Source organism: Gastrolobium bilobum, unplaced genomic scaffold (assembly GCF_033153095.1).
Source record: "Gastrolobium bilobum isolate Gb01-03AN ecotype WA unplaced genomic scaffold, APGP_CSIRO_Gbil_v1 utg2351, whole genome shotgun sequence".
Lineage (NCBI taxonomy): Eukaryota > Viridiplantae > Streptophyta > Magnoliopsida > Fabales > Fabaceae > Gastrolobium > Gastrolobium bilobum.
The window spans coordinates 160,794-174,788 of record NW_026897581.1 but is presented as its reverse complement, the minus strand read 5'-3'; the positions used below and the strand labels follow the sequence as shown (position 1 = coordinate 174,788).

The 13,995-nt window shown below is 34.6% G+C and overlaps 3 protein-coding genes across 3 annotated transcripts; 2 read left to right on the top strand and 1 right to left on the bottom strand.

The window, feature by feature from the left end:
- The first annotated feature begins 674 nt into the window (after nucleotides 1-674).
- Nucleotides 675-2,793, top strand: LOC133308255 (histone H3.2). The gene is made up of 3 exons (XM_061508864.1): nucleotides 675-1,131; nucleotides 2,541-2,658; nucleotides 2,749-2,793. Exon 1 carries the CDS (start codon nucleotides 681-683, stop codon nucleotides 1,089-1,091), a length of 411 nt encoding a protein of 136 aa, XP_061364848.1. The 5' UTR covers nucleotides 675-680; the 3' UTR covers nucleotides 1,092-1,131; nucleotides 2,541-2,658; nucleotides 2,749-2,793.
- LOC133308241 (G2/mitotic-specific cyclin S13-7-like) lies at nucleotides 1,696-4,634 on the top strand. Its single transcript, XM_061508849.1, has 10 exons — nucleotides 1,696-1,714; nucleotides 2,541-2,658; nucleotides 2,749-2,794; nucleotides 2,886-2,945; nucleotides 3,057-3,260; nucleotides 3,367-3,495; nucleotides 3,573-3,821; nucleotides 3,906-4,067; nucleotides 4,188-4,369; nucleotides 4,493-4,634. Exons 1-10 carry the CDS (start codon nucleotides 1,696-1,698, stop codon nucleotides 4,632-4,634), a joined length of 1,311 nt encoding a protein of 436 aa, XP_061364833.1.
- A 1,907-nt stretch (nucleotides 4,635-6,541) lies between these two features.
- On the bottom strand, nucleotides 6,542-12,297 carry LOC133308254 (uncharacterized). The gene is made up of 4 exons (XM_061508863.1): nucleotides 11,715-12,297; nucleotides 8,452-8,735; nucleotides 7,756-7,983; nucleotides 6,542-7,213 (listed from the first exon to the last, which is right to left on the bottom strand). The coding sequence occupies exons 1-4, from the start codon at nucleotides 12,139-12,141 to the stop codon at nucleotides 6,707-6,709; spliced, it is 1,446 nt and encodes a 481-aa protein (XP_061364847.1). The 5' UTR covers nucleotides 12,142-12,297; the 3' UTR covers nucleotides 6,542-6,706.
- Between the last annotated feature and the right edge of the window lie 1,698 nt (nucleotides 12,298-13,995).

Here is a 13,995-nt window from a genome sequence, read left to right as displayed (position 1 = left end):
CATTCTTTAGAAACATATTTTTGTTTCTATATATAGATAACCTTTGTCGTAAATATTTCTATTTTTTAATTTTTTTTGGGAGTACTAAGAAACTTTTTTTGGATATAACAAAAGTTTAGTGACAAATAAAATATTACTCAATAAAAAAAAATGACCCAACATGTCAACCTGCACCGATCCGTCGCCAACTCATTTTAGCCCGCAACCAAATGAAATGGGTCAAGACGTGTAACCTAGCCCATCGCATTTTAATGAATTGGCGGATTGACATATAAGATTCAATCCATATTTCCATTTCTAATTTTAGTCTTTTAGACTTTGAATACTTGAAAGGCTGAATGGCCTAAAGTGGAAAAAGGACTAGCCTCGATATCTCGTAAGAAGTTGCTGATAGCCTTATCTGTCTTTCGGGCCCAAATAGTATATTATCAAGCCCAACAAATTTTATTGGTCTATTCATCTTGCCACGGATTACTATCTCAGCCGTGTATCTTTTAAGAAATCAATGGTTTATATTTATTCCACAGGGGCAACAATTTTTCAAGATTATATAAATTTTACTGGGAACACAAATTTTCACTTCCCGCTTCTTCCCAACACTGAATAAATCCCAAGCTTAGAGAAATTTGAAAGCCACACGTCCCAAATCATAATTTGGTGAACATTTGTTGACTATAATAATGGCACGTACCAAGCAAACTGCACGCAAGTCCACCGGAGGGAAAGCGCCGAGGAAGCAGTTAGCGACCAAAGCTGCAAGAAAATCAGCTCCGGCGACCGGAGGTGTGAAAAAGCCACATCGGTTCAGGCCAGGGACGGTGGCTCTGAGGGAGATAAGGAAGTACCAGAAGAGCACGGAGCTGTTGATACGAAAGCTTCCATTTCAGCGTCTGGTGAGAGAGATAGCGCAGGATTTCAAGACGGATCTAAGGTTTCAGAGCAGTGCCGTATCTGCATTGCAGGAAGCAGCAGAGGCTTATTTGGTTGGTCTATTCGAGGACACAAACCTCTGTGCTATTCACGCAAAGCGAGTCACCATTATGCCGAAGGATATTCAACTCGCTCGTAGAATTCGTGGCGAGAGAGCTTGAATCTTCAAATGTTCTTCACCACTATGATGTGATACTAGTTGTAATTCTTTTCCATTTTCACTTTGCTATATATATATATGTGCTCTTAATTTTTTTTTTGAATGAGTTATAAATTCAGTAGCTAACAATCGTATCTTATCGTATCGTATCCGTTTTTTATTTTGATCTCCTATTCTTATTGTTATGCTCAATTTTATTTTATTGAATTTTTCTTGTTATAAAATTTCGTATATTGGTGTTGAATGTTACCTTCGGTTTCTATTTATGTGGGATTTTGATTGTATAGGGAATTAAAGCATGAAATTGATATGCTAACTTATGAATCGCGTGGCATTGAATTCATTGTGCCTAACGGATAACTTTATGAACAAAATTTTAAGATTTCAATTTCAAATGAATCAAATATTTCATTAAGTAGACAGAGAACGAAATTTAAAAGTAAAAAAAATAAAAAAAATAAAAAATTGTAGTTGGTGATTATAGATAGGGTTGTAAAATGGAGTGATTGATAAGTAGGATCGTACACAGAGAGCGGCCGAGCTGGTAAACGCCTTCATCTGTTTGTATAATCGTACATTTGAAGATATTAAGCAGTGAGTCGGCAATGGAGAACAGAGCAAGAGGTTTCTGAAGGCTTTTAATTCTTCTTTTCTCGTTTCCAATGTTATTTGTTTTCCTTGAATTTTTTGCCGATGGATTTTTCTTTGATCTTGTTTCTACAATTTCTTTATTGTATGTATAAGTCGATGATTATCAAGCATGTATTTGTATTGCTTTGAAAAAATTCATGTAAAAAATTGGATGATGAGAGTGAGTTTTGTTTTATATTCTTTTGTTTCTTGTTTATGGGTAGATAAGGAAGGAAATTGCTTAAAACAAACAAAAGAAAGTCCTTTGCGTCATAAGCTAATCACTTCTCACAAAATAATTAGTTTTGTTTGAATTATATTAAAAAAATTGCTTTATGTAAATTGCGAAAATGGCGATGGAATGATTTGAAAGATTATTTGCCGGAGGGAAGATGATTATTTTTTTTTCTCTCCAAGGACTATAATAATCTTTTAGCGAGAACAAAGAATCAAAATGCTGAAAATTGAGCATACTGAAAAAAATCTATTAAAATACTCAGAGTGTAAAAAGCTCTCAGATTGAGTCCGATCGATAAATCAAAATAAAAAACAAGATGTTTTGTTTTGGAAAATATTTCAAGAAAATTAAACTCACGTAAGTTACTTTCCTTTTTCTCAAAGATCTCTTAAATTTATTTATTTATTTTTGTATTAGTTCTCTTAAAATTTTGATTTTGCCGATGGTTAACCTTGCTTTTTTTGACTGATTATACTTGATTTTTTGGGCTACCTCTCCCGTTTGATTAATCTTTTCATGCGGGTTTAGACTTTATAGATCTTAAATGCACATAATTTGTGTTCACTTTCATGTTGCTCATAGGGAAAGGCAAAGTGAAGGAGGGGACATGGCAAGGCAACCGTCAAGTTCTTGGAGACATTGGTAATGTGGAGGTGCTTAGAATCGCTGATGGGAAGCAGATTTCACGGCCCATCACAAGGTTCTCTATTTTTATTTTTGTTGCTAACAAGTAGATTGCTTTGTCTCTTCTGCTTGCTTTTTATTAACCATGCTTGTTTATTGCTTGTAGGAGTTTCCATGCAAAATTGTTGGCAGAAGGACACAAAACTCCGGCTGTCCGTTGCTATCTTTATTTGGCTATGCACTTGGATTAAACATCTACCTATGTGTCAGGTTTTTAGTGAATGTGTGGCTGTTGATTTGCAGGATTGGGTACTGGGATTAGAAGTTCAAACTAACGAGCAAGCACCTGCACAAGGAAAGAAAGTACAGTATCGTACATTTTCTTATCTTATTTAATGATGCATTGTATTTGTGTAATCCTTCTGTTTGACTTAATGCACCTTCAACCGCCTAATGTCTAATGTTTATTTTCAGAAGGTTATTGTACCTGTACTAGACAATAAAGCAATTGCTTACGAGGGTGTAGAAGATTTGACTCACAAGCCAAATCCTGAGCCCGTAGATGTGGTTAGTTCTGAAGCTGGAGAAAAAATTGATTTTGTTCTTGAAAGAAAGTCCAGGGAAAGATCTTCTAAGAAGGTCAAGAGTCTGACTTCACAAATTATTACCCAAAGCAAGGTGGTTCAAGTTTGTTTATGTCATACATAGTTTTACACAACTTCATCCCCAGCCTGGTTTTCCTGATTGTTGATTTTCTATATTTGAGGGAGTTTTTTTCATACAGGCTGCTTGTGGAATTTTGATTGTGGCTGAGGATCAGCAGCCTGTTGATGTTGATGCAGATGTTGCTAATGATGAACTTGCAGTAGTTGAATACATTGACGATATATACAAATTCTATAAGCTAACAGAAGTATACCAATTAGCCTCATATCTTATGCCTTACATTGCTCTCTCTTTTTTCTTTCACTAATGGAATTTGTGATGTAGGATGAGATTCGACTATCAGATTACATGAAATCACAGCATGAAATTACTGAGAAGATGAGGTCTATTATTGTGGACTGGCTGGTTGAAGTCCATATGAGATTTGAATTAATGCCTGAGACACTCTATCTTACCATAAATATAATTGATCGATACCTCTCATTGACAGTTGTACCAAAAAATCAATTACAGTTAGTGGGCATAAGCTCAATGCTCATAGCTTGCAAATATGAAAAGATATGCACTCCTCGGGTAGCACTACTTTCATGGGGTAACACATATTGTGAACTTTTCTGCTATTATTTCTAAATTCCTTCTTGGTTGTTGGAATCGCAGGTTAATGACTTTATTAGCATATCAGATAATGCTTACACCAAGAATCAGATAATTTCAATGGAGACAGAAATTCTAGAGAAGTTAGAATGGTATTTAACTGTTCCCACGCCCTATGTGTTTTTAGTTAGACTCATCAGAGCTTCTGTTCCGCCAGATCAGGAGGTAATATATATAGTTATATTGTTAACTATAGGGTTTCAAGTAACATTTTAAATTATTGATTGTAGCACACAGCCTTTATTTACTTTCATTTCTTTAGACTTTATTATGGACTTTGTGTAGATGGAGAACATGGTGTTTTTCCTTGCTGAACTTGGTCTTGTGCATTATCAAGCCATTATTTTGTACTGCCCTTCATTGATTGCTGCGGCAGCCGTGTATGCTGCTCGTTGTACACTCAAAAGGTGTCCCTTCTGGAGTGAAATTCTAAAGAACCTAGCCGGCTACTGCACGGAACAGATAATGTATTTTCAGTTTGTTAACTCTGTTTCTAGTGTTCAATGTGAAATTAGGTTTTTGGGGGGTCTAAATTATGTATATATATACTGATTAAATTGCTCTCTCTTTTTTTGTTGTTTTGTAATCAGAGATTGTGCCATGCTGTTAGTTAGCTTACACGCAAGAGCTGCAGATAGTAAACTCCAAGCAGTGTACCAGAAATTCTTAAGTCTAGACAGAGGGGCTGTTTCTCTTTTATCTCCAACAGAAGATATAGTAAAAAATTCCTAGTGGCTTGATCCTTCATTGTTTGATTTTTGGATTATCTTGCTTTTCGACCTTCAAATTTGATTACTGAAGGGAGAATTTGATTTGGCTTTGAGATGAATATATAATAATACCGGATTGTGAACAGGAAATTTTGAAATACTTTTAAATAATATCTTCCTTTTTTTACTTCTATAATTCTATTGTAGTATTAATAACCATTAAGGATTTAGTATTAACATAGTTTTGTGTATGTTTATGATGAGAAAAATATTGAATGGTGTCCAAACATCATCACTGAAGATATCGCACCGGAAGCCATATGAATACTGGGTCATTAGTATATTTGTGAATAATTAGGCGATTGAATGGCCTTAGTATATGATAATAGTGATCATCAATATGCTATATACATTTTTTTTTTGGGGTGTTTAGACTGGAAAGTATGATTAATTTGTTGATTAGGAGATACTATTGAAGCTTAAGCTTTTTGATTAGGAGATACTATTTGTTCTGTCCTTGAGACAGAGATGTTCAGCCCAATAGGCTAGTGCATTTATTTTGGATCTAGTGCCCTTTCCAAGGTCTCTATGAATGAGATACCCTTGAGTCAAACAGATCACTGTGCACGGAATACTATAATGGCGTTAGCCAATGGGGTGTGTGTGTGCGCACAGTAAGAGAGAGAGAGCGTAACGTACTTTTAGGGTTTACCTTGTATTTATAGAAGTTACCTGTGGGTAGTGTGAATGGGCCTTTGGTGCCTCTGGTGAGGGCCCAGACCTGTTTGCTATGCTGTTGTATTAGGATTAGTATCCTTGATGGATATCTATCCTTTGTTAATATCAATCAGTATCTTAGATTGCCTTTTGTTGAGCTTACCACTTAATGGATCCACGAGTGCATAACACTGTTGAAGCTTAAGCTTCGTAGAAACCAATCCATTTTATAAAGCGGCCCGAATTGGGTTGGTGTGAATGGACCAAAATGAAGTTGGATTAGGGTAGTTAAATAATTTTGTCCTAGCAAGAATCACTAGCTTGTAAATCGGAGTTCTGAAGCACTAAACTTCCCCCCAATCCCCATTACTTTAAGATGAGAACTAAAAAGCAAACTAACTGGATCTATTCATTGCAAGAGACTAGTTTGATTGAAAATAGTGAATCTATTGCTTGGAAGTTCCTGTATAGCAAACTAAGCTCTAATGATCGCACTGACCTCAATCAACCACTATAAGGTATAATGAAGATGCCCATTTACTATTTATTAAGGGAGAGGTGTCAATTAGTCGTGCATCGTGCTTGGGGACTGATAGTTGGGGTCAGAATTGAACCCTCCTTGTCTAGGTTTGAGGTTGCATTAAGTTGGACTCTATACATATAATCTACAAAAGTCGATGAAATCCTGGTAATCGATATGTAGTTGTTAAGGCCTTCCAGCTGAAGTATAGCATTTGATTTGATTAGCCAAAATTTCTAAACCCCACTCTTGGAACTAATTGTTTTCATCTTTTTAATGATTAGTTCTTCCATGATTAAGTTCTGTTACGTCATTAATCTCTGGAAAAATTCGTTTAGTATTCCTAGGCTGCAAACACAATAAGAAGCAACAAGTAGATTTCTCGTAGATTCAATTTTTCTAATTGGCTATATTAAGCTTTGTAGTCAATATTAACGAGTTTCTCTGTCATTCGGGCAAAGAAAAACCGTTCTAATTATATTATTGTATTGTAGAATCACATAGAACAATCATCTTTTTTTCTTTAAAAAGAAGATAGTAAGTAATTTCTATCTTGTTCAAAGCCAGTTAACTACTGAGCAGAAAATTTCTTGCTAATTATTTTCTTAACGTACATTGTCCAGACCCAAAACTACAAGAAAGACAAACAAAATTCATATTTCTCAAAACTTCCAAGTAATTAATTCTATATGCATTATTATTATGCTTTCCTGTGGACAAGCTAATGAAGCAAAACAATCTTGTACCTCCCTAAATGCATGAAGTCTGCAGCAATGTATATTATGTACAGCAACAAAAAACAATAACACACCCTTAATTTTATAACTCTTCATTTGATATACAACTACTTATATATATCATACCCAGTTGCTGGACAAGGAGAAGTCATGGAATCTGAATGAGAGTTCTCCAGCTGTGTCTCTCTCAAGCTTGGACTGTGGAAGTTCACTGGTGATATCACTTTGATCAGAAGCTTCATTGGGCAATGGCAGTACATAACTTTTGTTCGAATGGCGTGCCAGTTGAACATCAGATGGTAATGGCAACACAGGAGGAGACAAAGGCCTAAATCTAGAGCTTCCTCCACTTGAAGAAGCCAATGTTTGGTCCCAAAGGAAGACATGCAGGAGAATGGGAACTCTGGTGTGTCGGTGCAATGAGAGCTTCTGGCTGAGTGAGACAGTGTCATAACACCGAATGGCCCCTGTGGAAGAGACCATCCATGGAAGGACTTTTTGATTTGAGACTCTTGAAACTACCAACAACCTAGAAGTATCTGTTGCTAGTTTATACAGATTGCTGAGGCCTGACCGTGTAGCTGGTACATTTTCTTGATTAATAACTGATGAGATGAAAATAAATCCCTGTAGATCACAGAAAATTATTAGCTAAAATTTTAAACAAAATAACCTCTTTAACCATATATATATATATATGGAAAAACATTTGTCCTTTGCAAAGATATAACTTTGTGTCATTTTAAATACTAACCGTTAATTTTTGTCAATCAATAGTTATAATTTATTGCGAATTTCTAATTAATTAATATGTTTGACCCAATAAATTATAACAATTGATTGACAGGAATCAACGGTTATGATCTAAAATGACACAAAGTTATATCTTTTAAAAGGACAAATATTTTTTCTATATATATATATGGGTTAGGATCATTTTACACCAGTGTAAGTTACACTCTCAATCTTGTCCACTGATCTCACTTATATCTAAGGGCTCAAATTTTTTAGTAACGTGAGCCATTGGATATAAGTGGATCAATGGTCAAGATTGAGTGTAAGACTTGTAACTCTTACACCGGTGTAAGAATATCTTGCCCCTATATATATATATATATATATATATATATATATATACACATAAGCTGATGCATGATCAAGAGAGAGACCTCTTCTGTACGACTAATGGCAAACCCAAGCTTTTCATCATCCTCTTTTAGTTTAATCTCAATAGAGAACTCTCCTCCAACAGGAGCATACCATAAGCGAACTGCACGTACAACACCAATGTCTATTCCATGGTAATCTTCAAAACCGTAAAGGCTTACATTTGCCAGGTTAGATAAGTCAGATAATGATCCTGCATTCACAGTCGAAGAAGCTGTCTCTCCAGATATCTGTCACACAAATAAGAGAGAATTTCCACACGTTACACTGTATAATAAAAACCAGCAAAAAATAGAACAATTCTCTGAAGGAAAAAATGAAGATAGTCGAAGTTTCGTTGTTTACAAGTATACAAGACAGTGAACAAATCCTAAGTTGTGTTTTCCAATTTCTTAAGATATATTGTGAGAAGATAACAAAAATTATAACCAACACCTAAATAAATCATTTATGAACCTTTATAATAGTATTCCTTCCTTTGAAATGGGAACTTAGATCATTGAGAAACAAACATCAAGGAATGTTAAGAACCAATTGAAGCCTAGACAATACATAAGCCCAACTATCTTGTCCTGAGACAGAGAAGCTTTTATATCATGTTATGAACCAATTTTCCCCAAAGTTTGAGGTGTTAAGTTAAAAGCTTATGAATGCCACAACTAATTGTGCCTTATTGTGCATAGGGAGTGACCATTTACCTTAGTAAGTAGGGACTCAGTTTGGATATTCATAAAGACAATAGGGACCCCTGAAGCTTGACCTGCATTAAGCCATGCATTTGCACGGGCTAGGGTGTCCTCCAAATCATTGTAGCGAGAAGCTACTCGATCTGAAGCTTTGGGAAGAAGTAATATGGAAAGAAAGTTGCTAGAATTTGGAACTGATAGCATCTCCTGCATCCTCCTCTCCCACGGATACGAAACATATCCATCCTGTAGCTTGGTCCTGGTTAGTGCATTTACCATCCTAGTGCTCCTTGAAGCTGCAAATTTCAGTTATTGTTTACAGATTAGATACGGTATGAAAAAGTAGAAGAATAAAGAAAACTGCAACTTCCCAGAATAAATTAAGGTGAATGCAAGATGCATTGATTTTATTGTTGTTCTGAGATTGAGGGTCCTTAAGTTCATACAACCTTACAAGACAAGACATTGGAAATTTTTTTGAATACTTGGTGGCAATTTATTTCGAAGTAATAATAAAAACAGTTATTAATCAATTGCTTTGTCATATGTTAGGACTGGCATTTTTGCATTAGAACGGCAACAGACCAAAAATTATCAAGGTCCATTTCGGTTTAATATACAATTATACGTTGCACTATAGAGTAACATCAAACCGGTCATCGACTCGGTCGAAGTACTGGGTCAGTGGTTCAACCGGATTTCAAAATAATATATAATAAATATTAAATTATGAATATTATGTCCAACAAATAAAAGTGGTTTAGTGATGTAAAGAACTAATTTAACCCAAAAAATTAAACTGTTAGGTGAAGGCCTTTTTAATGGTTTATATTATACTCTAACACCCCTCTCACAAGAGAGCTCATTGGGCTTGAAATGTGGATGATGCATCAGGTCCAGCCTACCCGTACTAAGAAACTCCACAAAGAAAATGAGAGGCGGCGACCCGGCGAGGATCGAACTTGGGATACCGATGCTCTGATACCATATAAAGAACCACTTCAACCCAAGACTTAAGGTATTAAATGAGGACTTCTTTAATGTTTATATTATACTCTAACAAGTGATAAGCCTTTTGATCCTCAAACAAGGGAACTCAAATTTGAATCTTGTTGTTAGCAAAATCTAAATATTTTCTGTTCCTCATCATTCACGAGCATCAAGGACGAAGGTGACTCTTCAAAATGAATGTTAGAGAATAATATAAACTATTAAAAAGGCCCTCACCCAACACCTTAAGATTTTGGGTTGAAGTAGTTCTTTACATGGTATCAGAGTTTAAGTGACTACAAGGTCACAAATTCGATCCTGACTGCTCTCTGCTTGTAGAATCAATTAAGCATAAGGTAAACCAAAAATTGGGCCTATGCAATAATCCACGCGCATGTTAGAGAATAATATAAATCATTAAAAAGACCCTCACTCAACACCTTAAAATTTTGGGTTGAAATGGTTCTTTACAAGGAAGACACGAGCTTCACGCACCAGGGTGCTTGAATCTAACAAAGTTTGCAGTTTTCGGATGAGAGGTTCATGTCTCAAAATATCATACAAGTAGAATTTAGTCCAATAAAAGGAGGTGTCCCTTGGTCAACAATCAGTTCAATGTTCATCATAAAGTAAACTAAAAATAATAGAAAGAGATGCTACACTGCTCCTCACGTATGTGTCGGGGTTTAATAAAAGAACAAAGCTAAATGGTATGAATGTATTAAAAAAAATAATTGTTATTAGTTATGATAAATTTCTTTCAAAAAAAATCTAGTATCAAATAAAATACTGTGGTTTATATTATTCACATCCAAATATCAGGAGTTATAAGCCATAAATATTGATCTAATGTGAGGTTATAGCTTATAGGTGTGAACCTTACAGGAGTCCAGCCACAAAACCCTTAGGTAGTGTTTGGTTGAAGGTTTATTTTGGGATTGATGGAAAAGTGTAAGTGGATATTGGAAAATACCACGTTTGGTTCATGTTTTTTCAAAAAATACCAGGCAAATAGGATAGATAGGAAAATGACTTTTGTGTTGATTTTTGGATGAAATTCACTGTTACAGAATACCACTTGAGATGTGGTATTTTGAGATAACTGGAGAAGTGAAAAAACATGTGCAAAGTTTCACCCGAACATAGATTTTGCATATTTAAATAATTTCCCTGGTAATATTTGGGTCAACCAAACAACTTTTTTTACATTTTCCTACCAAACTCACTTTCCAACTATTTCCCTATCAATTACATTTCCCTAATAAAAAAAAATTTCTCCTGAACCAAACACTACTTAGGAGTTATAAAGTCAATAAAGTGGTATATTGCTACTAATATTTAGTAATTAACAATTGCATTGCACGAAGGAATGGACCCATCAATTCATTGTCATTAAATACTGCAGAAAGAAAACCAGCTTCAAGCATATAATGTCTCACCTAATTAAGCAAATCAAAAAAATAATATTATATTAATTTTTATGGTTATAATTTATTAAAAATTAATAATTAATTAATAAATATGATCCAATAAATAATAATAAATAAATTCACAAAATTAACATTGAAATTTGATGTTAAAAAACCCGGTCCACACACACACATATATATATATGGATTAGGATCCTTCGACACCGGTGTCAAATTTGAAATTTAACAACTCATCTGAGAGCCATTAGATCAAAAAAAACCAACAACTCTGATTTCTAAACATGTGACACCATTGATCTTTTTTGATTTAATGACTCATTGATCTTTTTTGATTTAATGACTCTTAGATGAGGTGTCAAATTTTAAATTTGACACTAGTGTCAAATGATCTTACCTTATATATATATATATATATATATATATATATATTGGTAGGATCCTTTGACACCTCATCTAAGAGTCATTAGATCAAAAAATATCAACGACCTCTGAATTATAAGCATGTGACACCGTTGATCTTTTTTAATCTGATGGCTGTCAGATGAGTTGTCAAATTTGACACTGGTATCAAAGATGCTATATATATATATATATCCGGTTAAGGTAGCTGGTACAGAAACTGAATGGCACACGTGTGAAAGGAAGTTAAGTGGTAACGGGGGAATGGAAATTGGAAATGGCGGGGAAGAACTGTTCTAAATGCACTCAAACAAATTTATTTATTTTTAAATAAATAAATAAATAAAAAACACATAGTTGAAAGTTTTGAATCTTTTGATCAAAATTCAAAAGGAAAGTGTAAAAACAATGGAGTAGGTTGAGGTTGAGGTTGGTGTAAAGTAAAGAGTAAAGTACCTTGAAGGTCGAAGCATTCAGCTTCGGTTCGATCCAAAAACCCGACTATGTAATTCGGGTCACTAATGGATCGGAGGACGAATTGCTTCTTGGCGGTGGATTCGTTGGGCACAATACACATGTGCAACTCGGCCAACTCGTCGGGTCCTCGGCGGACCCGGACAACTATGGACGTCTCCTTCTTCTTATACGCGTCCTGAAGGATCTTCTGCACCCCACTCTTCCCACCCTTAAATGGCGATTTGAACCGGATCAGCGATTTCGCGGAGCTCCCGATTCGTAGCTCCTCGACGATGTCTCCGGTTTGGAGCATGTCTCCTGTCCATTCGTCTGCTTTGGAACTTCCTTTCAAGCATTCGATGGATAGCACTTTCGGATCTCGGGTCGGTGAATCGGAGCTGCTTTGTGATGACCTGTCCATTATCATGTTAACTTGACACACACTATGGCTGTGTTCTGTTACGTGTGATTATGATTAGCCACGGCTTTTATTACCTGCGCGCTAACAAAATCAAAACTAACTTACTTTGCAACGGAAATTCTGGATTTTTCTTTGAGAGAGGGGAGGGAGAGAAGGAAACAGAAATTTTGAGGGAGGTATTGGGCAACTACGAGCTAGTAGTGTCGTGTCTGTTATTATTAAGAAGCAGACAAAAAAAAAGAAAAGAATTTTAGAATGTAAAAGTCAAATGTAAAATAGTCTATTGAGGTTAGTAATGGGAACACAATTAAGTGATTTTTTCATTTTTGCATTGAAATATTAATAAAAATAATATCCAAGATCTACCCAGCCAGAAGCAATCTATGATTTGTCGAAAAGTATGATATAACGGAAAAATTTAATATCCACCGAGTTCAGTGTGATATTTGTACTTTTAGGAATATATAATATAAATATTAAATTATTATTATTATTTTCAGAAATTATTGACTTACATGAAAAAAGAAAAGAAATAAATTTAATATTTATACTACATATTTTTCAAAATATATAATACAATTATAAACGTTACGCTGAATATTCAGTACAACGGTTAGGGGTGTAAATGGGCTAGACTGGCCTACGACCTTGTCTATATTAGGTCAAGTTTGACCAATTACGTCTTACAGATACTCAAATAGAATAGGCCTAGCCTTTAAAAAAAAATCTATTTAGAAAATATGCTGTAAACTATTTTTTTGTACGGGCCTATAAGCTTATAGATCAGCCTATATTATATTATTTATATTTAATAAAATAATAATTTTAAATAATAAAATAATATTATTTTATTTATTTTTTAATTATTAAGTATTTAACAGGCTTAAATAGGTTAACAAGCCTAGACTAAGGATTTTATTTTTTAAATACAGGTCAGACCAGACTTATAATCTGGACTTACATAGGCTAAAAGGTTAAACCAATCCTAAGAGGTTGTTTTACACAAGTCTAACCTATTCAAGTTAAAGTTTAATTTAACCTAACCTATTTACACCCCAAACAATGATGATACCAAAAATACTTTCTCCACGGAGGATGGTGGATTTTGACCAACTTTCTTGTTGCCTCAAATCTTTTATATATTTGGTAGGTTATTCCCTAAAGAAAAAGATTCCTTCTATCATTCTATGTATATTATGTATAACCAATAAATAAAGCAGGGTTAATAACTAAGATTCCGTGCATATGTGAAAGAGCTATGCTTTTAACAGATAGAACAAAATTTAAATTAAAAAAAATGAGTTACAAAAAATTAATAACAATGATGTTCAAAATTTTATTTTTGAAAATTTTGAACATCATTGTTATTAATTTTTAAGGTTTTATTTTTTTTATATCATATAAAATAATTTTTTTCTCCTACTCTCATAATAAATGGTGGGACCCATTTTATTTTTTTATAAAAAGAAGAAGAAGAAAAACAGAGCAAAAAATCGAAGTGAGAGCAGGAGATAAAACTTCTCTTGTGTGACATAAGAGATATAAAACTCATTTTTTTATTACAATCTTGAAAAGGATAATTGTTAAAAGAGTAAATATCCTTTTTAGTCCCTGACAATATCCACGAAGCCCTTTTCAGTGCCTAACAATAAAAAAAGGACAAATTGGTCCCTGAAATAACAAAAAAGAGGCCACGTTCACCCTTCTGTTAACTCCCACCTAACAGCCCAACTAACGGTGCACAATTGGCACGTTAGTTTGCTGACGCGACTTGGATGTGGAACTCCGTGGAAGACGAGACGACGACATTTTAGTCCCTGTCAAAACCACGAGGGCCATTTTGGTCCCTGTCAAAATGCA